Source organism: Canis lupus, chromosome 9 (assembly GCF_011100685.1).
Source record: "Canis lupus familiaris isolate Mischka breed German Shepherd chromosome 9, alternate assembly UU_Cfam_GSD_1.0, whole genome shotgun sequence".
NCBI classification, from domain to species: Eukaryota; Metazoa; Chordata; class Mammalia; order Carnivora; family Canidae; genus Canis; species Canis lupus.
In genome coordinates this window covers 4,903,079-4,930,325 of record NC_049230.1, presented here as the reverse complement: position 1 = coordinate 4,930,325, position 27,247 = coordinate 4,903,079, and the positions used below count along the sequence as shown (strand labels likewise).

The window sequence follows — 27,247 nt, the reverse complement described above, 5'->3', positions numbered from 1 at the left end:
GCTGGGGCGCGCGGGCTCGGCCCCGCTCCCCTCCTCACGGCGCGCCTGCGTGCCTCGGGCGGGCGGGACTACATTTCCCAGCGGGCCGAGCGGCGGGCGCGGAGGCTGCGGTCAGGTGACCGGGTCGCCTGACCCGTGGTGAGTCAGGGCCGGCCGGGCGGGCGGGGCCGCGCCGGCCGCTGCACCTCGTCTTTGGCCCCCTCCTCCGTCGGGCAGGCCCTTCCACCTGGAGCCGCGAAGTGGTTGGCGCCTCTCGGGGCGGCGGGCCTGCCCCTGCTCGGATCGGGTCCTGGGAATGTCCTAGCCGCCCGTGGCGAGGAGTCCACTCTCGGGCCGCGATTCTGATCCGGGAGCTGGACGCGCACCGCTGGCAGCCTGGCTCGTGCATCTGCCGCCTCTTGTCACCGCCTCGTCTCCTTCCCCAGGATCGTCAGCGGCTTCGCCCCGAGGAGCTGCTGACCTCCGGCCCAGCCGAGCCACAATGTCCCCGGAATCCAAAAAGCTTTTCAACATTATTATTTTAGGAGTTGCCTTTATGTTTATGTTCACCGCCTTTCAAACTTGTGGGAATGTGGCGGTGAGTTGGGATTTGTTCTCCGTCTTCCGAAGTGCCTCTCCTAACGCCCCCCCCCCCCCCCAAAAAAAACCCCAATAATAAACAGTCATCGTACCTAGCAGCGCGCTGAAATTGCACCTCCTATCTTCCCACCTGCCTGTCCTGGCTTTCTGTGCTTCAGTTTGGTTTCACGTGTCAGATGGTTTGTAGTAAATATTGCATCGGGTCAGGGTGTCGAGCAGTTACCGCTTATTCCTCTGACCTGACTTGGGGTCTGCAGGTTGACCTGTCATTTCGTGCCTGCATTAAGGTCCACGTTAGTGCTGGGACAATTGAGGAGAAGGAAGCCTCAAGGCGTAGCTACGGCCCAGCTTTCCGCGCTCCCCGGGCCTCGGTTTGCCCCTTTCCTGTTCTTTCCGCTTGTCTCCTAGCCGACTTCCCAACGGGAAGCACGGAGTATCTTGATTTTCACTTTGCCAGGTGCTTCCTTCTCCATCCTCGGAGACAAACTTTGGTGGGGAGGGAGACTGCAGAATGTTTTCACTGATGAGCTCTGTCTTCCACGCAGCAAACCGTCATCAGGAGCTTAAATAGCACAGATTTTCACGGCAGTGGATATACCAGGTATTGTACTCTATGGTTGGTTTTACTTCATGTATGACAGTAGTCCCCCCAAATCTTCAGAATCTCCGGCCTTAATACTGTGGTTGAATTAGGAGTTGTCTTGTCTCCACATCTGGGCTGCTTGGGAGAACGCAATAACGGTGATGAGTTTAGATTTCATGAAGAATTAAACACCGGGTTTGGAATCCTGGTTTCGGGACATAAGACCGTGTTGCATTAGGCCAGTGGCTTCTCTGAGCCCCGTTTCCTTGCTCAGGTAATGCATATAAAGCTCTTGGCACAGTGCCTGGCATTTAACAAACACCCAAGTATTGTCATAATTACATCTTCTCAATCCTAAACAGCATGTTTTATAGGGTTCTTGAAACATTAGTCCTCCCGTCTTTGTAATTTCGTAACGATTAACATACTGTCACCGGGAGCTTTTAGATTTTTGTTGAGATGTTTTGTCCCAGTTTTAGACATAGAGAAAATGAAAAGTTAAAAGGCCTTCATGAGTCAGTACATATGATTGAAGCTGGGAATGTAATGCACACATGGCTATAAACACGGGTTTCTTAATTTCTCTGTCATTAACTATAAGATGCTGACCATTCCCCCTTTCCCCACAGCTCTTATTTGGTTCTTTGTTACGTATCCTAAACCTAATCTTGTATATGACATTTGAGAATAGAGGGATGCTAACCTCTGGGTTTTTTTTTTTTTTTTTTTAGATGATTGATAATAATACCACAGTTTTTTTTTTTTGTAGAGCTTTGTCTTCCAATTCCAAACATACATAAAACAGTTGGCTCTGTGTTTGTTATATGTTCTATGTTAGCTGTCATAATTTACTTGTTCACTAAAAGCGTATTGTCCAAGGCAAGCTGATTCAAAGGGAAATTTGATGAGACGTAAGGATTTTGTGTAAGTGAAAACTTCAGTGTAGGGTTCAGCTTACTGATAGCATTATTGTTAATTCTGGCTAAAGAAATCAATGCTTATGGTAAAGAAAAATCTATAGATGCTAAGTATATTTGAAAAAAATGCACTTTTGAGACCGTGATTCAAGAGTTTTGTTTTTTCCTTTTAATGTTTTATGTGTACAGCATGGCAATTATTTATGGAGTGTTCTCCGCTTCCAATTTGATTACACCATCAGTGGTGGCCATTGTAGGACCTCAGCTCTCTATGTTTGCAAGTGGTTTATTTTACAGGTGAGTAATGTGATTTTCTTTCATTTAATTCAAACACCCTCAGCGCCTTTCAAGCATATAGTAAACTTTTCATAAGAAATTGCTGACTTGGGGGTGTGTGGCTGGCTCAGTCAAAAAGGCACATAACTTTCAATCTCCAGGTTGTAGTTTCGAACCCCACATTGGGTGCAGAGGTCACTTAAAAGAAAAAAAAAATAGGGGATCCCTGGGTGGCTCAGCAGTTTAGCGCCTGCCTTCAGCCCAGGGCGTGATCCTGGAGTCCCGGGATCGAGTTCCACGTTGGGCTCCCAGCATGGAGCCTGCTTCTCCCTCCTCCTGTGTCTCTGCCTCTTTCTCTCTGTGTCTATCATAAATAAATAAATAAACCTTAAAAAAAAGATATATATATATATATATATATATATATATATATATATATATATATATTTGCTGATTTGGATTGAATAGAATACAGGCAGTATTTTTTTTTAAAGATTTTATTTATTTTTTCATGAGAGATACACAGAGAGAGAGAGGCAGAGGCAGAGGCAGAGGGAGAAGCAGGCTCCATGCAGGGAGCCTGATGTGGGACTCCAGGATTATGCCCTGAGCCGAAGGCAGATGCTCAACTGCTGAGCCACCGAGGTGTCCCGAATGCAGGCAGTATTTTAGGGATTTGGTTCTCTCCTTGATGCCCAGGGATTACCATATTGTTTTAATGTGATGGCGTGTGTGCATACTTGCTGTGATTTTACTATTAATAGGAATAGCATCTCAAAATCTCTTTCTATGAGAGTTGAAAAAATTTGGATTTCCCATGGAATAATCTTATTTTATATCAAATTGATTAACAGGAATTCAACAGAGATAAACTTTTTAAAAATTTTATTTATTCACGAGAGAGAGAGAGAGAGAGAGAGAGAGAGGGGCAGAGACACAAGCAGAGGGAGAAACAGGCTCCATATAGGGAGCCTGACATGGGACTCGATCCCTGGTCTCCAGGATCACGCCCTGGGCTGAAGGTGGCGCTAAACCGCTGAGCCACCCGGGCCGCCCTCAACCGAGATAATTTAAGCTTTTTTTCTGGGTCATAGAACTACAGTCCCAGCACGTGCTGAACTATTGGCAAAGGCCCGTGGCAAACCCTTGTTCTATGTCCGATCTCACAAATTCAGAATAGTGAATTAAGAAATGAGTAGGTGAAATTTGTCCCCCCGTCCCCGCAACACTGGAGAAGTCATTTACAGGTTGACTTTTAAAAAAAAGAGAATCCTCAGAATCGATTCCTAGAAGGCATAATTGGCATTCTGTATGAGGTATTGTTTGACCGTAATGCGTTGACCTGTTACATTTTAGCATGTACATTGCCGTTTTTATCCAGCCTCTCCCATGGTCCTTCTACACAGCTTCTGTTTTCATTGGAATTGCAGCTGCCGGTAAGCATCTCGATGTTTATTTTCTTTGTGTTCTGGAATTTATTTAAGAATATCGTGTGTTTAGTGTGTGAAGCTAAGTGATTTCATTCCCTTGACAAACTTTTGGTTTGAATTTCAGTGCTTTGGACAGCACAAGGAAATTGCCTGACAATAAATTCAGATGAGCACACAATTGGGAGAAACAGTGGAATTTTCTGGGCACTCTTACAATCTAGGTAATAATCCTTCTGCAGCTCAGTCTTTTCTTTAATTCTTTTGTCTCAGCATTTTTTTTAGATCTTTGTTGTGTTGAAAATTCCTGTCTTCCGTGTTTGGTAACTTGAGTTCCTAGCTGCATATGATGCAGATTTAACGTTTTACAGAATTGCATGAAATGCATGGATCTGCCTCACTGGGATTCATGATTAGTACGGAGAAAAAAATGTTAACCATAACGTACTTAGCATCTGCTATGTTTCAGGCAGGGACTTTTGGCTTCATTACTAAATCTCAGTAATCCTCACTGCCTCATGAGACCAGTAGTAGTATTATCTGTGTTCTGCAGATGAGAAAACAGAGGCTTAAAAGTGAAGTAACTGATCTGATTTAAACCATCCTTATCTGGATTCCAAAGACCACATCCTTCCCACTGAGCTGCATCTGGTAGCTACTAACGAATATATTAAAATTTAAAAGTGAGGGGTGCCTGGCTGACTCAGTCAGGGCGGCATATGACTCTTGATCTCAGGGTCATGAGTTCGAGCCCCACATTGGGTGTAGAGACTACTTAAAAATAAATGAACTTAAAAAAAAAGTGAGATTAATTCTATCAATGCTGAATGATACAGCATATTATATATATCCTCAGTAAAAAACAAAAACTGTCATTCTGTCATTGTATCTGTCCTGAGGATTTATCCTTGTGGATATTGCCTAAAATTGTGGTATCAATATGTCTTTATAAACGCGGGTGTTTCATTTGTAAGGGGGTGTATATTAAGAAACCAGAGTGTAAGTGAATGATTCCTTCTCTGGGAAAGTATGCTAAAGTATCTAATTAGATGCAGGTAACTGAATCATGGATTCCCTCTCCCCATAGATTCTTTAAAATATAGCCTTTGAGAAGTAGCATAACCTTGTTTCCAAGTAGTCATTTCCAGGTCCCAATAAATCACATGTTTCAAAGCGAGTCAAGTCTTTGAAGGGTGGTTCTGAATCAGGTCACCATCACGTGGAAGGAAACAATTCCATCTGGGTCATTTTTTCAGAAAGAGGGTGGAGTCGATACTTTTAAATGATGTAAGACAGGTAGATACTTTTAAAGTCACATATGCTTTAAAAATTTCTTTAACAAATGATGGAAAAACTGCTGTAAAGACTATAAATATGGAAATAAACCCTCAGCGTTCTATTCTTCCTTTTCTTCCTCCAGCTTATTCTTTGGAAATCTCTACATATATTTTGCTTGGCAAGGAAAAACTCAAATATCAGGTTTGTGTTACTCGCTTCGCTTTATTCACACATGTCAAAGGATAATAATAGTTTCTCCAAAAATATCCATTATTGCTCTGTTCAGATGGTCCTAATGAACCTTGCTGCCTTAAGTCCTCTCAGATTTCAGTGTTTAGTAACTTTTTCTCTTATGTTATTAAGCTAGGGTTTTAGTTTACGACTACACTTCAGGCGGCATCTCAAGGTAGAAGAGAAGGTTATGCTATGTATGAGCAGTCACCTGTTAGACTTTTTTTTTTTTTTTTAAGATTTTATTTATTTTTTCATGAGAGACACAGAGAGAGGCAGACAGAGACCCAGGTGGAGGGAGAAGCAGGCTCCATGCAGGGAGCCCGACATGGGACTTGATCCCGGGTCTCCAGGATCAGGCCCTGGGCTGAAGGCGGCACTAAACTGCTGAGCCACTCGGGCTGCCCACCTGTTAGACTTTTGAACCCTTGTTTTGTCTGTATGCTTCTTTGGTTAAAAGAATGATTACTTTATTGTGCTGTTTTTCTTTTGGCTTATTAGTATTTCTTTAACTGTAAGACAAAGGTGGAGGTATTCTGGGTGGTGGTGTTTCTTGTTTGAGATTTTCACTAATGCAATAAAGTAAACATTTAACAAGGAAATTCTAGGATGGTGTTAAACCACCTCTGAACATATGCTAAGTCTGGAATTGTTTGCGTGTCCAGTGCTATCTGCTTTTTTTTTTCTTCTTCCTCCAGAGAGTGATCGAAGAACAGTGTTTATTGCCCTGACAGTGATTAGCCTTGTGGGGACAGTTCTTTTCTTTCTCATTCGACAGCCAGATTCTGAAAATGTCTTGGGAGAAGATGAGTCTTCTGATGACCAGGACCTGGAAGTCAATGAGTAAGAAGTTGGCAACATTCCTTTTTATTTGAAAATATATTCTGAGTGGATGTAGTGTAGAGATTACTAACCATTTGTGGCCCTAACTCATCCAGGATTGGGCAGACATTAGATAAAAGCTTTGTTTATATTTATTTATTTTAAGTAGGTTCCACACCCATCGTGGGGCTCGAACTGACAACCCTGAGATCAAGAGTCGCAGGCTCAGGGCCACTGGGTGGCTCAGCCAGTTAAGGGGTTCAACATCTGACTCTTGATTTCAGCTCAGGTCATGATCTCAGGGTCATGGGATTGAGCCCCTCCTTGGGCTCCTTGCTCAGCGGGGAGGGGGGATCTGCTGAAGATTTTCTCTCTACCTGCCCCCTTCATGCACACACACGTGCATGGGTGCTCTCTCTTTCTATCTCTCAATAAATAAAATCTTAAAAAAAAAAAAAAAAAAGTTGCAGCCTCTACTGACTGAGCCAGGCAGGCGCCCTGAGGGAGAGGTTTTAAAGCCAGTCATATGAGAAAGAAGATGGGGAGCTGTGGGGCGGAAGAAGGGAAAAGAAGGGAGAGGCAGGGGAAAGCTTACAGGAGATCTGAGCCAGAACCCCAGGTTGTGGCTAACACGTTGTCAGACCCTGGACATTAGCCATAATCCCCTTATTTCTCTGGGCTTCAGTTTCTTCTTTCAATTCAGCTGGCCTCCTGTGTGCTTTAATATACAAAGATAAGGGCTTATAGAGTTAAATAGAAGACAGTCTTTGCCCTTAGTTATGGTTTCTCTGGTCCAGCCCTAAGATGTCCCCATGCATGTGGTATAGGTGAGTGACGGGGCTATCCACAGCTGTCACAGAAGATCCTCAGTCACACCCGTGCCCTTCTGTACTGTGATGGGTTTTTTCACTAACCTACATGGATGCTCTTCCAGAGTAGTCCAAATGGGGAAACAGGTATACAGTGCTCTATTCTTCAAAAACACTGTACATTACCTTGAGCCTGTTTTAATTATAAGTAAAACTAAAACATCACAGATGATATCTCTGCGGGTAGTATCGAGGTCTGAGGAACGGGGAATGAGAAATCTTTGCCAGTTTTGTTTTTGCTTTGTGAATCAGTAAATTGTGAAGATGATGTTATAGCTTTTTTTTTTTTTTTAAGATTTTATTTATTCATGAGAGACACAGAGAGAGAGGCAGACACAGGCAGAGGGAGAAGCAGGCTCCCCGCAAGGAGCCTGATGTGGGACTCATTCCCAGGACCCTGGGATCACAACCTGAGCTTGAAGGCAGATGCTCAACCACTGAGCCATCCAGGCACCCATTATAGCTTTTCATTTATTGTTAAAACAGCATTGAGCATTCTGTGTCACCTTGTCATTCTCAAAAAGGCCTAAAATTGTCCAGCTATGGGATCATTAAGCATTCAAAATTTCACTAAGTTTGTTTAAAGCAAAAGAGAGGTGTTAATCTTTGGTTAAATGTGTTTGTATTTATGTATATGTATTAAGATGATACGTATATATAATGTAAACCATGTGTATATGGTTTTTATCATAAACTAACAAATATTGGGAAAGGAATCTTTGAAGAGGAATATCACAGATTCAGCAAAAATTAAAACACCTGTTGGTTTAGTAAATGTCGGATGTTGGTACTGTGCAAAAACAGCCCATCCTTGTTTTCAAGGAACTTTGTGGATAGACAGTGGATCATATAACTGTAAGGTACAGTGCTGAGGAGTATTGCTCAGTCATTTTAGCATATTCTCTTCCTGAATTATTTCCCAGACTTGAAGCTTCCTTGTTTTTATTCTATAAATAGTGCAGACTCTGTGCCAGCCCCCTTCTAAACCTGAGGGTACAGCAGTGAACAAGACAGATAAGTCCCCGTTCTTGTGCCACTTAATTTTAGAGGGGGTATAGACAATACACATGTACAACTGCAAAGTAAGTGTTAAGGAGGAGTGGTGATGGAGGGCTAGGTGGCTCACTGAAGCCATTGCCAAGGCCAGGTGGTGGGAAGGAGTGTGGTGAGTGCCAGGGCTGCAGGGAGGCCGTGGGACTCAGCACAGGGAGGGAGTGGAAGTAGGATCATCTGCAGTAGACAGAGAGTTAGTTCTGGGAGCAGGACTATGGCAGGACAGCAGCTTCTTTTCTTTTTTAAAGATTTTATTCATTTATTCATGAGAGACACAGAGAGAGGCAGAAACACAGGCAAAGGAAGAAGCAGGCTCCCTGCGGGGGACCTGACGTGGGACTCAATTCCAGGACCCCGGGATCACGCCCTGAGCTGAAGGCAGCCGCTCAACCACTGAGCCACCTATGTGTCCCTGCAGCTTCTATTCTTAGTGTGATTAGAAGCCATCTAAGGGAGGCATCTGGGTGGCTTAGTTGAGCATTTGACTCTTGATTTCTGGCTCGGGTTACGATCTCAGGGTCTTGAGATGGAGGCAGAGGGAGAGAAAGAGAGGAGGTAATATTTAGGTTGTAGGGGATGAAAGATAATTTTCCCTTCACTCTCTTGGGCAGCCCGGATAGCTCAGCGGTTTAGCACAGCCTTTGGCCTGGGGTGTGATCCTGGAGACCCGGGATCGAGTCCCATGTTGGGTTCCCTGCATGGAGCCTGCTTCTCCCCCTGCCTGTGTCTCTGCTTCTTTCTCTCTGTGTGTCTCTCATGAATAAATAAATAAAATCTTTTAAAAAACACTTTTTTTCCCTTCACTCTCCTATGTTCTTAATTGAGACCCCTGTAATAAAGATTAAGGAGGGAAAAAGTACCCAGAGGTTTATTAGCACATATGCCTCGTGTATACATGAAGGAAACCCAGGGGAAAATGAGTAATTCTCCAGGATGGCTTAGAATTTAGATTTTATATGCCATCTAAATAGGGAAAGGGGAGGAGGGATGCAGGCCTCTTAAGGGAGAGTAGATGATTTGTTGGAAAGATGAATAGACCCTTAGGAGACTAGATGGGAAACGTGATAGTTTGTGACACACTGTTGATATCTGGTCTCCTCTCTTGTGACAAGAGTCAATCTTTCCTGTTTGATGAAACTCCCAGAGGTGATGTATAACAGTTGAGTTGCTTTTGGAGGATCTGTCTTGAGGCAGATGAGGGGATTTAGAGAAAGCCTGTCCCCACATTTGCTGTTTTTCGAGTGCCTGCAGCTTCACATAATCCATATACCAAAGTGGCGTGTTTGTGGTGGCACCTTCTGCTACCCTTCAAAGTTGAGACCTTAAAGAGGTAAGCTAGGAGTGAGATGGGAGGGTGTTAAGAGGGCTTGACAGTGATCTCACTCTGCCCCCTCCATCCTTGCAGGCCTCAGGGACCATCTAGTAGGATTCTAGAAATGGTTCCCTTTAATATCTCACTGAATTGAATTGGGAGTGATTTGCACCTGAGTTCTGGCTGGCTTGATTGTATTTTCATAGTCTATAGAGTATATAAAACAGTTCCTACTTATTTATCTGGGGTCCGAAACGTAAAATACGACAATCCTACACCTGATCCTACCCCAACTACAAGAGAACTGTCGGTTACTTGGGAGTCCAGAGTTTTTGCTTCCAGGGAAAACGTGAGTTTTTATGGTGAGGAAGAAAGGGTTTTCCTATTGGTTAAAACAGACTACCTTTTTGTGTCGCTAATTCATATATATAAGTCACCTATATCTCCATGAGGTTTCTTTTTTTTTCTTTTTTGTGAATAATAGTATGTAAAGATGGCAGAGGAATGAGTATTACCCTATTGGCTGTAATCTTTTAAAAAATGTCTTTACTGGGGCACCTGGATGGCTCAGTGGGTTGGGTGTCTGCCTTCGGCTCAGGTCATGACCCCAGGGTCCTGGATCGAGTCCCGCATTAGACTCCCTGCTCAGCAGAGAGTCTGCCTCTCCCTCTCCATCTGCTTCTCCTAGTGCTCATGCTCTCTCTCGTTCTATCAATAAATAAAATCTTTAAAAAAAATATCTTTACCGTAATCGTAGTTAACAACTATACTTAAACTACATGGCCGCTTTAAATTCTTCCAGTTACATGGTAGTGCCCCTATTTTATAAACGGGGAAGTGAAACTTAGAGGCATGAAGTAACTTGTCTAAAACCGTATGATTGGTAAGTGGCAAAGCACAGCGCAGACCCTGAAGCCCATGTTGTTGACCTGTAGCTTCTCTGGCACCCAGCTGTGGAGCACAGGTGCTGGTATTGCTTTTGAAGAGTTTTCACACTGCACAACTGAGTTTTGAAGGAGTCAGAATAGAGGGAAATGGAGTTCTTATAAACTGTTTTTACAGTATGAGAATAGCAGGGTGGAGGAGATTTCTGTTCCGCCAGAAGTATCCTTTCTGCAAAGGACAGGCATGCATCTGTGCTGTCAACTTAGTATGAGAGAATGGTGTTTGTTAATAAAGAGCCACACAGGTGGCACTTTCACCTCATTCTCTGAAGCCAGGACAGGGTCCCATCGGGACACCCTGGAGCGAGGAGCATTGCAGGCAGTGGAAATATTTGCCAGACTATGCAGGGAACAGAACTTTGATGAATGTCAATGAAAATATCGCATTTTTGTTCTCTTTTCAGTTTTCAGAAGAAAACACTTTTTGTTTTACTTTTTCAGGTCTGCCCAGAGCACTATGGGAAAAGCAGTAGATGCCTTTAGTAAGTATTTTCTGTGTCTGAAATGCGAGACCTGTTCAGGAACACCTGCAGCGTTTGCCTTTACCCCCTTCCCTGGTAACTCTGGATTGACGATCCCCCAGGGTTTTCGTGTTTTCAGGTATGCCCCACTGCAGGGCGGTAGTTTTCTCAGTCAGTGTCTCTGTAACTGGGGGCCGCACAGGACGGATGGTACACTGACTGCCTGGCCTAGGGCCCTGTGAGGGAGGTACAGGGAGGTGCGGAGAGCTTGGGGGCTGGAGCTAATTTACACCAGCCAGTGAGGACACACAAACCATCTCCTTAGAACTCACTGGGAAGAACAGCTAGGCTTGTCTGTGGAGGGTTCTTCCTCGCTAAACCTCCCTCTACGTTTCTTTTGTATTATTCTCAAAACCACTCTGTAAGTGTCCTAGAACACAGGCCTACCATTCTCTCCATTTTATAGAAGAGAAGTTTGAGGCTTAGAGAAATTATCTACCCAGGGTCAAATAGCTAGTACATGGCTAAGGTGGGACTTGAGCCCAAACTGTGACAGGCCAGGCCAGCGATTCCCATTATGGCCATCTTGTTCCTTCTGAAACCAGCAAGCATGGCTTCCAGTTCTCATAAGGCCTGATATGGGCCAGTTCTTTGCTTCTCTTAGTCTCTTTGTCTCCCAAAGAGAGAGAATCTGATGACTATCTAGTGGGATGCAGTTTTTTGGGGTCATGTTGTTTCAGTTAGGCTCCTGGGCCTTATACACTTCTGTGCTTGTGGCTAGACTATAGGTTGCCTTGGGCTAGAGTGCCAATTCTTGTTCTAAGCAGCCATGGCCTAAGTCAGATGACAAAAAGCACCCAACTTATAGTCAAGAATTCCTCATTTTCTAGAAAAGGCTTATGGGTGTGGTAGTCTTGAGTTCCCAATGTATAGTATATTATTGTTTGGGCTGTTTAATCAGACTTTTTTTTTTTTTTTAAGATTTTATTTATTCATGAGAGACACACAGAGAGAGGCAGAGACATAAGCAAAAGGAGAAGCAGGCTCCCTGCAGGGAGCCTGATGTGGAACTCGATCCCAGGACCTCGGGATCATGCCCCGAGCCAAAGGTAGATGTTCAACCACTGAGCCACTTAGCTGTCCCATAATCAGGCTTTTATTATATGTATTTCTTATGTTTCCAGAACACATTTGTAATGATACAGTATAATTAAAAGGATGTAGCCAGACTGTCTCCCAACAAGATGGGAGGTCACCACAGTCAAAGGTCCAGCTTTGAGCTTTGCAGGCCTAGAAACGCATTTGTCACAAGTCCCGTTATTGATCAGAGGGACCAAAGGGGAAAGGGCTCAAGCAAAACAAACCACAGAAATCTCAATTTAGCTATTTATGATGCTGTTTAATATTTTTTAGTGAGCCCTTTCATAGATTTTCCCTTGGTGTTCCCTTCTTGGCCTAGAAAGCCACGTTGGCTTACTTGGTGAGCCACGGAGTCAAGGAAAGGGAGATTGATGACCTCCAGTTTTATGAAATGATCCGTCCAGCCTTGGTAAGGCTTGATGCAGCCTCCGCCACACCACTACCAAACCCCCGATCTCCCTGGCTGCCTGTTCATACTAACCAGATTCAGGGTGTCTTTCCTGGATGTATGAACTTCGTCTCAACTTCTCTTTCTGTAAAATGAGGCACTAACACAGCAGAGGCCACATGGTTTCACCATAGAACTAGTTGGTTGCTCCACTGGGTGCTGGAGTGATAGGATGTTGAACCATCTAGTTTGAATGGGGAGAAAGAAGGAACAGCCAAAGAGGCAAGTTGCGTAAGGTGCTACAGGGCAGGAAAATTTAGGAGCTGGTTCCTGGGCCCTTGGGAGGAGTGTGAGGTAATGAGGTAACAAGCCAAAGAGAAGACAGGAAGCAGACTGTCCAAGCTTTAAATAATCTGTCTGTGGGGTGGGGAGCTGTGTTTCATTTTTTATTAATCATCACATTCCCTCTGTTGATGCTGTGGTGCATGTTGTACAGAAAAGGCTTCTGATTATCTGAAAAGCACGTCATTTCTTTTTCTTTTTCTTTTTTTTTTTAAGATTGTATTCATGAGAGAGACAGAAAGAGAGGCAGAGATGCAGGCAGAGGGAGAAGCAGGCTCCACGCAGGGAGCCCGATGTGGAGCTCCATCCCAGGACTCCAGAATCATGCCCTGAGCCAAAAGCAGATGCTCAACCACTGAGCTACCCAGGCGTCCCAAGAGCACTTCATTTTTTAACCAAATGCATATGTTTGATGGGATTCTAGAAAAAAAAAATTTAAGATTTTATTGTTTGGGAGAGGGAGAGAGAGAATGGGTGCACGTGGAAGCAGAGGGAAGTCCAGAGGGAGAAGGACAAGCAGACTCCTGCTGAGAAGGGAGCCCTCCTTGGGGCTTGATCCCAAGACCCCAAGATCATGACCTGAGCCAAAGGCAGATGCTTTACCCACTGAGCCACCCAGGTGCTCCAATTCTAGAAAATTTTTAAAAATTTATTTTTTGGTCTTGAGGAAACAATTCTGAAGTTCATCCGGAAGAATAACTGAGAATAGGGGCAGCCCACGTGGCTCAGCGGTTTAGCACCGCCTTCAGCCCAGGGTGTGATCCTGGAGTCCCGGGGTCAAGTCCCACGTCGGGCCCCCTGCATGGAGCCTGCTTCTCCCTCTGCCTGTGTCTCTGCCTCTCTCTCTCTCTCTCTGTCTTTCATGAATAAATAAATAGAAAAATATTTTTAGGGATCCCTGGGTGGTGCAGCGGTTTAGCGCCTGCCTTTGGCCCAGGGCACGATCCTGGAGACCTGGGATTGAATCCCACGTCAGGCTCCCGGTGCATGGAGCCTGCTTCTCCCTCTGCCTGTGTCTCTGCCTCTCTCTCTCTCTCTGTGTGACTATCATAAAAAAATATATATATATATTTAAAAAAAAAATAACTGAGAACAGCCAAGAGAGTTTTTGAAAAGGAGAACTTTCCTTTAATAAATATTAACATTTATCATGAATTCATTTGAACACTTTGGAATACAAAGAGCAGTGGGGTTTCTAGAATCAGTCCCATGTCCATAACACTACAAATACAATAAAAGAGATTCTTAAATAAAGTTAGAGAGTGGAGTGTATAGGAAAATAGACTCGAATGTTATATCTTCTTGCATTCCAATGCAATTGGATTCAATGTAAAAATGAAACTAGAAAAGTAATCCAAGAAACCGGTTAGAGAAAAGCCTTGTAAAAGCAACTTATGCAAACATTAAGAGAAAAGGTGCCCTTTGGTTGCTTAAAATATAAAACGTCTAACTGTCAACAACCTATGGGGGACAGCTGGATGGCTCAGCGGTTGAGCATCTTCAGCTCAGGATGTGATCCCAGGCTTCTGGGATCGAGTCCCACATAAGACCCCCTGTGGGGAGCCTGCTTCTCCCTCTGCCTGTGTCTCTGCCTCTGTCTCTCATGAATAAATAAATAAAATCTTAAAAAACAACAACCTAATAGACTTAAAATGATAGGGAAGACATTTGCTTAAGAATGAGAAATGGAAATTTGAAAGTTTTCCATCAAATTTTAAAAGATAAAAATATTTGTCCATGTTATCGGGAGTATGTACTTATAGGCATAAGACCACATTGCTGATAGGAAGATATATTATTTTCTGAAGAACAATCTGTCAGCAAATATCAGAAGCCTTAGAAATGTTTGTGTCTTTATCCTGACAATTCCACTAATAGGATTATCCTCAGGAAATAATTAAGAATTTTTGTCAAGATTTAATGGCTAAGATATCTGTATTAGTGAGAAACTGAAAGTAATTGAAATATTTCATAACAAGGCATCAGTGCGTCTATACAAGAGATTATTCTAGCCATTAAAATGATCTTGATGAATGTTAGAAAATATTTATTATGTGGAAACAAATTTTAAAATAGTATATATAATGAATTTTGTTTCTATTAAGTTTTTTTTTTAAAATCTGGAAGGAAATCCATTAAACTGTTAGATTATACTTTTTCTCTTAATAGAATAGGTTTATTGAATGTAATTCACAGACTGTACGATCTAAGTGTACAACTCGTTGGCATTTAGTATATTCACAGGGTTGGGCATTCATCACTACAGTCAATTATAGGACTTGTTCTTCACCCCAGAAGAGATTACTATACCCATTAACATTCACTTCCCATTTTCTCCACTACCCCGATCCCTCACCCTAGGCATCCATTAACCACCCTAGGCATCCATTAACCCTCTTTCTGTCTTTAGACTTGCCTCTCCTGACCTGGATATTATTTTATATACATGGAATTGTGCTATACGTGCTTTTTTGTGACATGTTCCTCTTACTTATGGTTTTGGTTTTATGGTCGTGGTTTTGAGGCTCATCCATGTTATGGCATGTTACAAAGAATGGAGTGTTTGTAGGCATCATGAATAATGCTGCTGTGAACATCCGTGTACAGGTTTTTGTGTGGATGTACATCTGCACATCTCTGTGTGTGTATCTAGGAGTCATGGGATTGCTCTGTCTGTGGTTGCTGTTTAAGCTTCTAAGGAACCAGCAAATGTTTTCCCGAGCGGCTGCACCATTTTACGCTCCCAGCAGCAGTGTCTGAAGGTTCCGGTTTCTCCACCTCCTTGAGTCCTTATCTGTCTTTCTGATTCTGGCTGTCCCAGTGGGTGTAAAGTGGTGTCTCATGGTGTTGATTGGCATTTTCCTGATGGCTAAGGGTGTGGAGATTTTCACGTGCTTGTGGTCATCTGCATCATGTCTCTAGAGAACTATCTACTCGAGTCCTTTGCCCATTTTTTATGGGTTGTCATTTTATTATGGAGTTGTAAACATTCTTTATGTATTCTAGATAAAAGTCTCATATAGGGTTTGCAAATATTTTCTCTCATTCCTTAGGTTGGCTTTTCATTTTCTGGATAGTATCTCCTAAAGCACAGAAGTTCTAAATTTTTGAAGAAGACTGATTTACCTTTTGATTTTTACCTTGTGCATGTGTTTTTGTTGTCCTGAGGTCCTGCTTGGCCCCAGGTCACAAAGATTTGCTCCTGTTTTCTTCTAAGAGTTTTAGTTTCCACTCTGACATTTAGGTCTGGGATCTATTCTGAGTTCATTGTTGTGTATGTTGTGAGGTAGGAGTCCAACTGCATTCCTCTGCCCGTGCCACCTGTTGTCCTGCTGAAAAGACTGATCTTCCCCATTGAATTGTGCTGATTCTCTTGTCTAAAATCAATTGACTGTAAATGTAAGAGTTTATTTCTAGATGCATGTGTCTGTCCTTATGCTGGTACCATGCTCCGCTGATGACTATCAAACTTTGGAGTTGGAAAGTGTGACCTTCCAACTTTGTTCTTTTTCAAGATCGTTTTGGCTATGATGGGCCCCTTGAATTTCTGTATGAATTTTAGGATCATTTTGTCTATTTCTGTACCTAGATGATGTTGTGTTGTTGTTTCTATCATCTTTTTAGAGCTGTTGTAGATTCACAACAAAATTGAGGAAGAGAGTTCTCCAATGCTCCCTTGCCCCTCACACATGCACAGCCTCCTCCACCAGAGTGGCGCATTTGTCACCGTTGATGCCCCTGCTACATTCACACATCGCATCACCACCCAGAGTCCACAGTTTAACATGAGGGTTCACTCTTGGTGTACATTTTATGGGTTTGGACGAATGTATGACAATAGGTAGTCACCATAATAGTATTATTCTAGGTTGTTTTAAAATTCCTTTTTGTAAATCTTCTGATTATTAGGCAGCCCAGGTGTCTCAGTGGTTTAGCACCGCCTTCAGCCCAGGGCCTGATCCTGGAGACCTGGGATCAAGTACCACGTCAGACTCCCGACATGGAGCCTGCTTCTCCCTCTGCCTGTGTCTCTGCCTCTCTCTCTCTCTCTCTGTGTCTCTCATGAATAAATAAATAAAATCTATAAAACAAAATCTTCTGATTATCCAAAAACAAACATGGTTTGCTAATGTCATTTTTTAAAATTAAAAATATTGTTTTAAACTTTGTATTGACCAGGGGTGCCTGGGTGGCTCAGTCAGGTGCCTTTGGCTCAGATCATGATCCCAGGGTCCTGGGATTGAGCCCCACATCAGGGTCCCTGCTCAGTGGGGAGCCTGCTTCTCCCTCCCCTGCTTGTGCTCTCTCTTACTCTCTTTCTCTCAAATAAATAAATAGAATCTTTAAAAAAATAAAAATAAACTTCATATTGGTCATATATTTTTTCGTGAAAATGGTGAAAATGTCATACTGCATTTAGTCTTACTACATTTCAGTGAGGTTAGATAAAAAAAATACCCTCTTCTGCATGTGGCGAAATTCAGGACAGAGCATTTGTGTCTTGTGTAACTTCTGTAGTCAGCAATTGAGCAAGAACTAAAAAACCTGGATCCGCTATTCACTTAGGAGTAGTTTAAATCTGTGGCCTTAAATTATGAAATGTAAGCAGGTTCAAAGAGATAGTTAAAATGTGCAGTTTTTAGACATGCATTTTCCTTTGCTGATTTCCACCATATCAAACAGCATAAAAATAGATGTTAAAGTAGTCATAAGCAAATATGCAGAACTGAAGTTTCGGTCCTCAGATCCAGAGAACTGAGAATCACAGGAAATGGTGTGGCAGCCTCTGTGCGGTCAGCAAGCTCCCTCGGTGACGATCTGGAGTCCAGTCTTCAAGTCGCTCTGTGCCCTCTCGTTCCTCTGAGATGTTATTGCTTTGCCAGCCATGGACTCCCTTAGGCTAACCCTTGGTCAAGTCTGTTGAAAGAGTCATGTTTTATTTGATTCTATTTCTTTTCTCTATTCCATGGTTTTTAGTTTTTGTTTTTCTTTTAATTCAAGCTGGAGAATATGGTGGGGGAAAGGCCACTCTAGAATGTATTGAAGCCGTTGAAATAAACACATTATTTACAGGGCAGATTTTGTTCATCTCTTCAGCATCTGAATCCTTAACCTCAGTGCCACTGTATTTGTCTACTGGCGTTACTGACAAGGGGTGTCCGGGTTAAGTAAATGTTTTAGGATTTTTGTTTGAGTAAGTACGATCTAATTAAGCACTCCTGAATTGTTTTCTTTATTACAGGAAAATCTCTTAAGCTGTGTGTCACCAAGGAGATGCTCCTCCTTAGCATTACAACTGCTTATACAGGTAATGGGATTAATGATGGGGTTTTCTGTGGCTACTTTATGACAAAGGGTGGAAAACAACCACTGCGTGATTCTTTCCCATAGTTCTGTGTACTGACAGGGCTCAGCTGAGTGGTTCTGATGGTCTTAATCGAGGTTTCTTATGGGTCCTATTAGAGGCAGCTGGGGCCACAATGTCCCAATAGTTCCCTTTGCATGTCTGAAGGGGTCAAGTGCAAGGCTGGGGGTCTCTCCGTCTCTGTGTCTACGTTGTCTCCGTGGCTGCATGACCCCCTCCCACATGATCCCTTCCTTCCAACCTGGCAGGAAGGCCAGATGGCTTAGAGGCCAAGTGCACCAAAAAGGGCAAAAGGAGAAGCTACCAGATTTTCTTCAGGCTTAGCCCTGGCAAGAGCCTTATTCCTCTGCATTTCATTGGTTAAAACACATCACAGGGCCAGCCCAAGTTCAGTGTAGGAGGATTCTGCACAAGGGTTGAACCCTGGGAGGCACAACTGATGACTTTAGGGCAAAATGGAACACTACAAAAAATAATCCTGAGTAACCTTGTGAGTTTTTATAGATTCATATACTTCCTAATGAAGTGGAATGAGCTCTGTGGTTTACCCTGGGTCGTTGGAGCACTCTCAGATCTTCAGAATGATGAGATTGGTTTCTTTTTAAAAAGTTAAGAAAAAAAAGTAAATTAAAAAATAAGTGTTAAGGGAAAAAAGTGCTATAATGTGCCAGCGATTACTTTTGCCTTTATTTGCCTTATAGGTATGAGCATCTTTTTTTGAGAAATAGAAAAAATGGTAAACATCTTTAAAATTCAGAAAGTTTTTGTAGCATTGAGGAATGTAGAAGACCTTCTACTGATTAGTCTTAATTTTTTAACCCTAATTATTAAAACTTATTTTTCTGGGAAAAAGAGTTTAATGAAAACATTGTGCCTTTAAGCAAGGTGGATGGTATGCATTGGTTTGCCAAACCTACATTCCTATTAACCTTGGAGAGCTGTTAATAAGGGTAACAAACACTTTAGAAATCACTAGTACAGACTTTACATATGTGCCGCCCTCTGTCCATCCATCTCCACACAGAGAATCGTTTTTGTTTTTTAAGATTAATTTATGTATTTGAGAGAGACAGCATGTGTGTGTGTCTCTGGGGGAGGGACGGGGGCGGGGCAGGGAGAGAGAATATCTCAAGCAGACTCCACAGTAAGCTTGGAGCTCCATGTGGGGCTGGATCCCAGGACCCTGAGATCATGACCTGAGCTGAAATCAAGAGTTGGGTGCTTAACCTACTGAAGACACCCAGGTGCCCAAAGGACTTAACAGAAGAGTTAAGACAGAGAGCAAAGACACTCTTCTGTCTTTGCTTATTTGAGTTGTGTATTTTTATCTGAAATACATGGCAACTGCCATTTTGAGGTTAATTCCATTTCATCAGCTAGATAGCATAAAACTGATTTGCTTGGGGGGAGTAACATGTCAGGCTGAATGAATTTTATTGTGTACGTATATAATTCTGCCAGCCATGAGGAAAAACCAGGAATGGAGATTGTGAATATATAATTAAATCTGATTTTTTTCCTTAGGTCTGGAATTGACTTTCTTTTCTGGTGTCTACGGAACGTGTATTGGTGCTGTAAATAAATTTGGAACAGAAGAGAAGAGCCTCATTGGACTTTCTGGCATTTTCATTGGCATTGGAGAAATCTTAGGTTTGTTAAAAAAGCGTTTTTGCATGAAATCACTTTGTTGTAGTTATAGATATTGTAAGTGTACTTCACCTCTTTACCCTTGAATTTTAATTACCTTGCTTATTTTCACCCAGACAGGTATGTCTTTTTTTATGATCATCGTTCTAAGAAAACTATGTTTGCCATATAATTCACAGACAAAACCATACATAGGAAAACATACAGTCTCTTCCAGCTTTTTTTCTTAAAATACTTAGGGAAAGTATCTTCTGAATCTCTGACACAAACTGGAGATCCAGTGAGACAAGTCACTTCGAACTTCTAAGTATTGAGTTTCTGTCAGACTTCATAGGCCCAAGGTCTCAGTCCCATAAAGATGCCCTCACTTCAGATGCCACTTGCCAAGAATCCCAGGTTCCCAGGCTACCTACATTTCTGTCTGACTTGGCTACGAATTTGGAGGTTCCCATAAACCTCTAGGAAAATGCTATATTTACTGTTAAAGCTTATTATAAAGAATACAAGTGAATAGCCGGATGGAGGCACATACGGCAGAGTCCAGAAGGGTCCCGAGTACAGGAACCTGTGTCCCCGTGGAGTCAGGATATATTACCCTCCCAGTATGTGGATATGTTCAACCAACCAATCAGGGTAGCTCTTCCAAACCCATCATTTAGGGGTGGTTATGGACATTTCATTACAGAGGCAAAGGTGATGAGATCATTGGCCAATGGCAATTGAACTCAATCTCCAACGCTCTCCCCTGCCCTGAGCTTAGGGGCTGGGACTGAGGGTTCCAACCCTCTAAGTAAATCTTGGTCCTTCTGGCAACCAGCAGCCATCCTGAAGCTAGCAAGTCCACCCCTAAACCCCCCTCAGCAATCATCTCATTTGCATAAGCTCTGGTATGGTCGGGAAAGAGTAATAGAGAACAAACAGAAGACACGCCTGTCACTGAGGACATTCCCAGGGTCCTAGGAGCTCTGTGCCAGGGAGGAGGAGGGACAAGGCAAAGACCAACATGGATTTTTACTGTACCACATTAGGTATTCCTTTTTTTTTTTTTTAATGTTTTTTTATTCAAATTCCAGTTAGTTAACATGCAGCATGATATTAGTTTCGGGTATACAATGTAGTAATTGAACATTTCGTCCCACTCATGGTGCTCAGCACCATGCGTGCAGGTATTCGTCCGTCAGCCACACTGGCTCGATCCCTGGAACAGTGTGTTGGATACCATCCTGTAGGAGGAACTTACCAATTCATCACATACTTATGCCTCCATTGTATGACTGAGACTCCCTGCCCACATGGAGCTTCTGGCCTTAGGGGAGAACATAGACAATAAACCCTCCTAGGACCCTTGGAGTGGCCCGCGGTGATCAGCATGTTGACAAGAGCAGACAGCCTTTTCTTTCCCTGCTTTATTGCCCACACCTGGAGCCGTACCAGGTGTTTATGTAGAATATGGTTATAGTAATTATTGTGATGTTTTTGCCCATTCTAGTATCTGTAATCGTTCTGGGTTGTTTTTAAAATTTTTTACAACTTTATTGAAATGTATCTCACATGCCATATACATCACCCCCTTAAAGTGTATGTGTGGGTCAGTGTTTTTTAGTATAGTCACAGGTTGTGAGTCATCCCTACAATCTAATTTTAGTACATTTTTCTTACCCTTCTGCAGGCAACTGCTAATGTGCTTTCTTTAAAAAAAGAAATGTTCATTTCTTTAAAACATACTTTAAAAAATACATTTTTTATCAGTGGACAATATTTAATTGTACAGATATATCACATTTTATTTATCCGTCCATCATTTGATGAACATTTGGGTTGTTTCCACTTTTTGGCCATTATAAATAATGCTGCTGTGGACACATGTATATATATTTTTTATGTGAAGGTACGTGTTCACTTCCTTTGGATATATAACTAGCACTGGAATTGCTGGGTCATATGATAACTCCACGTTTGCCTGCTTTTTCTCCTCAATGGGGCCTGCTTTCCTGCTTCTTTGCCTGAGGTACTAGGCAAAGAAGGTACTTTGAGATACCAGACTTTGTGAACTTCACCTTGTGGGGTGCTGGACATTTTTATATTCTTATAAATATTCGTGAGCTTTATTCTTGGCTACAGTTCATTTACTTGGAAACAGTATGACTCTTTCAGGGCTTGCTTTTAAGGTTTGTTGGACAGGACCAGAGAAGTGCTCAGACGAGGGCTAAATCTTCCTCGCTGTTGAGGGAAGACCGTTCTGTGCACAGTGCCTGTGAGTCATAAGATATCCTGTCTGGCCAGGGGGATGAGGCACTTTTCCCAGCCCAGAGTGTGGCACTAATACATCTAATCCTGCTGGACTGTTCTTTCTCGGGCCTCTGTTAATTTACTCACAGTATGTGCCAGTCAGCACTTAGGGAAGCCTCAGAGCTGTAGATTTCTAGAATTGTCTCTGTGCAGCTTTCCTTTCTGATAGCCCATTCTGGAACTCTGTAGCCACCTAGGTATCCTTGGACTCTCAGCCCCATGTCCTCCACTCAGGGGCTATGGGTCCACCTGCCCACACTCTCCCTCCCTGCAGCCCAGCTAAGCTTCTCTCTAGACCTGCAGCTGGGCTCACCTCCTTCACTTCCTCTTTGAGAAATTATTGCCCTTTGTCGTCTGGTATCTCGTATCTTCAAAATTATTGCTTCAGATTTTTGGTACTACTTTTTTTGGCAGGTGGTAAATCCATTCCTCGTTACCCCTCTGACCCAGAAGTCTGTTCTGATTTTTTAAATTTCTTCTGTTTCAGTGGTTATTTTTTATTTTTAATATTTGTGCTTTTCCCTTGATTAAATTAATTGTTGGCTTATCTGTTTTAATTATTTTTTTTTTTCAGAGAACCAAAATTTTGATTTATTAATCTGGCCTTGGGTTTTTCTCTTCTCTACTTCGTTGGTTCTGTAGGTGGAAGCCTCTTTGGCCTGCTGAGCAAGAATAATCGTTTTGGTAGAAATCCAGTTGTGTTGTTGGGCATCCTGGTGCATTTTGTAGCTTTTTATTTGATATTTCTCAATATGCCTGGGGATGCCCCTATTGCTCCTGTTGAAGGAACCGATAGCAGTGCTTACATCAAATCCAGGTATAGTGACTGTCATTTTTCTAGTAATTTAAAGAAGGGTGGGAGGTAATGGGTGGCTAGATATTCAGAATGGAGCAGTTAATCATTTTCTGAAAGTCTGTTCTCTCTATAAGGTCATCTGTCAAATGTTAAATGAATAAGCCAGAATTAGTTTAAGCAGGAGCTCATAGAGAATCCCAAGTTATTTTTGTAATTGTCGATTTTAACCTTTCAGCCCACTCAGTGTTTTTTCTTGATCTATGACAGAGCATATAAGTATCTGATGTGATTTTATAGGTCTGCATTCTGAGCAGTGAAGAACAGTGAGGAGAGGGTAGGCCGTCCCGTCCATTCACAGTTGGTTATGTCCGTTTTGAGGATCTTACTTTCTTCCACTCCACTCCAGTTCATTATAGATGTAGAATTTATGTCCAGATCCACCATGCAAGGGCGTCCCTGCCCGAACCCTTTGTCTGCTCCCAGATAGTTCATAGACCAGAGTTTGCTCAGACTGTCACGGTGAGTGCATTTGAGCATAAATTGTTACTCCATGGAGTCTGGTATTTCTTCTTGTTTCTTAGTGTTTATAATGTGTGAGTGAAATGCTCTAATGGGGGAGTTGCTTTTACATTTGAGACGGCTCTAACAAATATTGTTAAGAGTGCTCCTCCTAAGTTCATTTTCCTCTTCTGCAGCAAAGAAGTTGCCATCTTCTGCAGCTTCTTGTTGGGCCTTGGGGACAGCTGCTTCAATACCCAGCTGCTTAGTATCTTAGGGTTTCTCTACTCTGAAGACAGTGCGCCAGCCTTTGCAGTCTTCAAATTTGTGCAGGTACGCCAACACTGTGTTCTTGATCGTTCCCAAATGAGAGTCGGGGCATCCTTTAAAGCGTTTCTGATTGGACTTCAGAAGCAGCAAGGGGTGTGATTTTCTTTCCCCTGCTGTGTAAGATATTTTTCATTCTGGTCTCAGTGCTCAGATTAGAGCCTTTCTGTCTAAGTACCAGAGTCCCTTTGTCCTGTAGATAAACAGGTTTCTGGCCGGGTGATGTTATTTCATTACCGAGTTTCTCACAAAATCCTATTTGATCTATTTATTTTTAAAGATTTTATTTATTTGAGACAGAGAGCAAGTGGGCATGCATGACCTGGGGGAGGGGCAGAGGGAGAAGCAGACTCCCCCTGCTGAGCAGGGAGCCTGATGTGGGGCTCGATCCCAAGACCCTGAGATCAGGACCTGAGCCAAAGTCAGATGCTTAACTGACTGAGCCCCCCAGGCGCCCCACAAAATACTGTTTTCAATACCAGATTGCCGCTTACTTGATTGTTGCTGGCCTTTGCACATTTGTGAGCTGGTGACTGACAGAGTTCCCTCTGGGCGGTGCCGAGGGTGGCAGGGCTCGCTGGGGCACGGTGGGGTCCTCTGTGCACATCTTCTGACCTGTTTTGTTTCTTCTCAGTCCATCTGTGCGGCCGTGGCATTCTTCTACAGTAACTACCTTCTCCTTCACTGGCAACTCCTGGTCATGGTGATATTTGGGTTCTTTGGGACCATTTCGTTTTTCTCCGTGGAGTGGGCCGCCGCTGCCATCGTAGCCCGGGGCTCTGACTACCGAAGCATTTGACCCTGGGGCGCCCAAGAGGTGGGGCGCAGCTTCTGGTGGCGTGGCGGAGCGAAAACTCGGCTGAAGAAGCCACCTTTCCTTTCCGCGGAGTGCTGGATGTTGTTCAGGAAGGAAGATCAGAGAATTAAGACTGCTCAATCTGCCAGGGTTGGTGTTCAAGTTTACAGATATTATCTATTTAAAACAAGCAGAATAAGGGAAACTTGTTCTGTCAGTTATAATCGTTCAGAGATAATGTTTTTCAATTCCTATGTGTCGAGTTCCTTATAATCATGTTCTAGAGTGTAAATGTTTTCTTCGCCCTCCTGTTCTCATTGAAAGATCCTGCCCTGATTCAGAACACTAGGCCGTATGGCAGATGAAGATTCTTGCTGGGCATGGGTGTGTGCTACCATGTAGTAATAGGGAGCATATGCCCACCCCACGTATGTGTCTGTGAACGACATTTCAATAAATTGTGAGATGCCTTAGTGGAATATTTGAAAAGGTTTGCACTTTCTTCCTTCTTTAACATTTTGGTTTGATGAGTTTTCCTACCTTGTCATTTGTAGCAAGGAGTAGCTAATTATAAAATGAGGTAAAAATTGTCTAAAGTTTTAAAAATGAATCTAACATGTAAACGAACAAAAACTCTTTTAAAACAACAACAACACATATTTACCAGAGAGGATTTTTGCTAGTATTTTCCTAGAAGATGCAATGCAAAAAAAGGGGAAAGGAGGTACATGTAAGCTGTTGCATGGTTGCAGGTTGCTCTCTGTCACAGAGCAGACACCATTCCTCATGTGTGTCTGGGGATGCAGCATAACTGTCTGGAGGGATGTTTAAATGGACATGTTCACTTTCCTCTGTAGGAGCTTGCTTTACAAATTCTTTCTAATCGACATATAATTCAGAAACCATGAAATTCACCATTTTGAAGTGTACAATTTAATGTTTCTTCTTAAGTATATTCACAGGGTTGTACTGCCATCACCATGATCTAATTCTAGAACATTTTCATCACCCCAGAAAGAAACCCCTGCCTTTTAGCAGTCATCCCCCATTGTCTGGCCTGGCACTAGCAAACACTACCCTGCTGTCTCTGGATTTGCCTATTTGGACATTTCTTATGAATGGGAGAGCTCACTTTTACCTAAGATATTTACCTGTACAAATGATGAGTTTTAGAGCAAGGTAAATTCAGCCAGGAGGACAGCTAATACCTTGTTTTCTATTTTTTTTTTTAAACCTAATAGAAATTTGGAGATTTTTATAGTTGGCCTACAAATCTGAAGAAATTCAGTAGCATGTGATTTTCAGACTTGATGGCATGTATACTGCAGGGAGTCAGGAAACTGTAGTTACCTAGACTCCTTAGAGAAATTTAGTTTGTGTGGAGCACCAAACTCTTGTTCCAGGTTGTATAAAGTTTTGGTTTTCTTTTTCAAAGTTGAGATAGATAAACTCAGTTGTTTGTTGATCCTGTATAAATAATTTGTAAATGCTATTGCAGAATTAATACAAATGGTTTTATTGTCTCTGTAAGCACGTGACTGCTTACCCAGGTGTATTTTCTATCATGGTATAACAGATGACCCCAAAACTTAGCTACTTAAAATGACAAACACTCACAGTTCCATGAGTCAGGAATCAGTGTCACTAGGCTAGATCCTCGGGTCAGGATCTCTCCCAAAGCTGGGCTGGGCTCAACTGGGAAAGGACCCACTTCTCAGCTCACTCTTGCAGTTGTTGGCAGGAGTCAGCTCCTTGCAGGCTGCTGGTTAAGGATCTCTGTTTCTCGTGGCTGTTGGCCAAAGGCCACCCTCTGTTCCTTGTTACAGGGCAGCTTACAACATAGAAGCTGTCTTCATCAAAGAAAGCAAGCAAGAAAAGCCAGAGAATGCTAGCAAGACAGAAGTCACAGTCTTTTGTAACTTAATCTCAAAAGTGACATCCCATCACTTTTGCTATATTCTCTTTGTTAGATGCAAGTCACTAGTTCTGGATGGGATTACACAAGGGGTTAGCACCAGGAGTCAAGGATTCTCTCTGGACCATCTTACGAGGCTGCTTATCATACCAGGCTTAAACTCTCTTATATTTAAGCTCACAGTGGGCCCCGCATTCCCACATCACTCCTCCTCCTGGGCTCTTGCTCCATTTGCTCATAATGGATCTGCAAAACGAGGCTGGCAAGAGGTTAAGTAGCTTCTGTTAATGACACAGCATACTTTCCTCCAAGAAAGCTGTAGCATATTGTCTCCACTAGGAGGATTCCTGGTAACTCTGTCAAGAAGGAAATGAAATAGGATGAGATTCATAGTCAAAAACATGACTGCATCCCACAGATACGTACAATCATACTCAAAGTTCTGTACTCACATTGTGTTTCCTGGAATTTTGGTTTTACTCAGTTTTTTTTTTTTATTTTTAATGTCTATAAATAGTGTCGATCTTGGCGGGATCTTTAGATGATGGGTAACAATAAGCTCATCTTTTAAGTTTTTTTCATATTTGAGTTAAAATGTGACAATGAAATAAAGAGTTTAATTTTTATACTTGTACACTCTGTCAAATAATTTTATCTTCATATCTGTGCAAAGTAAAAGTATTAGCTTGCTTTCACATGGGGGTGTGTGTGCATAAATATGGGTGCACTGCTCTTTAATCGAAAATTTAATAAGGGGATCCCTGGGTGGCTCAGTGGTTTGGCGCCTGCCTTTGGCCCAGGGCGCTATCCTGGGGTCCCAGGATCGAGTTCCACGTCGGGCTCCCGGCATGGACATGGAGCCTGCTTCTCACTCCTCCTGTGTCTCTGCCTCTCTCTCTCTCTCTCTTTCTGTCTATCATAAATAAATAAATAAATCTTTAAAAAACTTTAAAAAGAAGAAAATTTAATAAGGTATATATTGAAATTTGGTG

The 27,247-nt window shown here is 42.6% G+C and overlaps 1 protein-coding gene across 1 annotated transcript; it reads left to right on the top strand.

Moving 5' to 3' along the window:
* The first annotated feature begins 144 nt into the window (after nt 1-144).
* On the top strand, nt 145-26,889 carry MFSD11 (major facilitator superfamily domain containing 11). Its single transcript, XM_038546507.1, has 13 exons — nt 145-577; nt 1,125-1,180; nt 2,269-2,376; nt 3,712-3,791; nt 3,910-4,006; nt 5,203-5,261; nt 5,990-6,134; nt 10,733-10,773; nt 17,865-17,930; nt 19,512-19,637; nt 22,566-22,740; nt 23,415-23,550; nt 24,179-26,889. The coding sequence occupies exons 1-13, from the start codon at nt 482-484 to the stop codon at nt 24,341-24,343; spliced, it is 1,350 nt and encodes a 449-aa protein (XP_038402435.1). The 5' UTR covers nt 145-481; the 3' UTR covers nt 24,344-26,889.
* Nucleotides 26,890-27,247: the final 358 nt, after the last annotated feature.

Coding starts and splice junctions, on each gene's coding strand:
- MFSD11 (XM_038546507.1), top strand. CDS start 482: ATGTCCCCGGAATCCAAAAAGCTTTTCAACATTATTATTTTAGGAGTT. Junction 578..1,124: donor AAACTTGTGGGAATGTGGCG/GTGAGTTGGGAT, acceptor TCTTCCACGCAG/CAAACCGTCATCAGGAGCTT. Junction 23,551..24,178: donor CAGTCTTCAAATTTGTGCAG/GTACGCCAACAC, acceptor GTTTCTTCTCAG/TCCATCTGTGCGGCCGTGGC.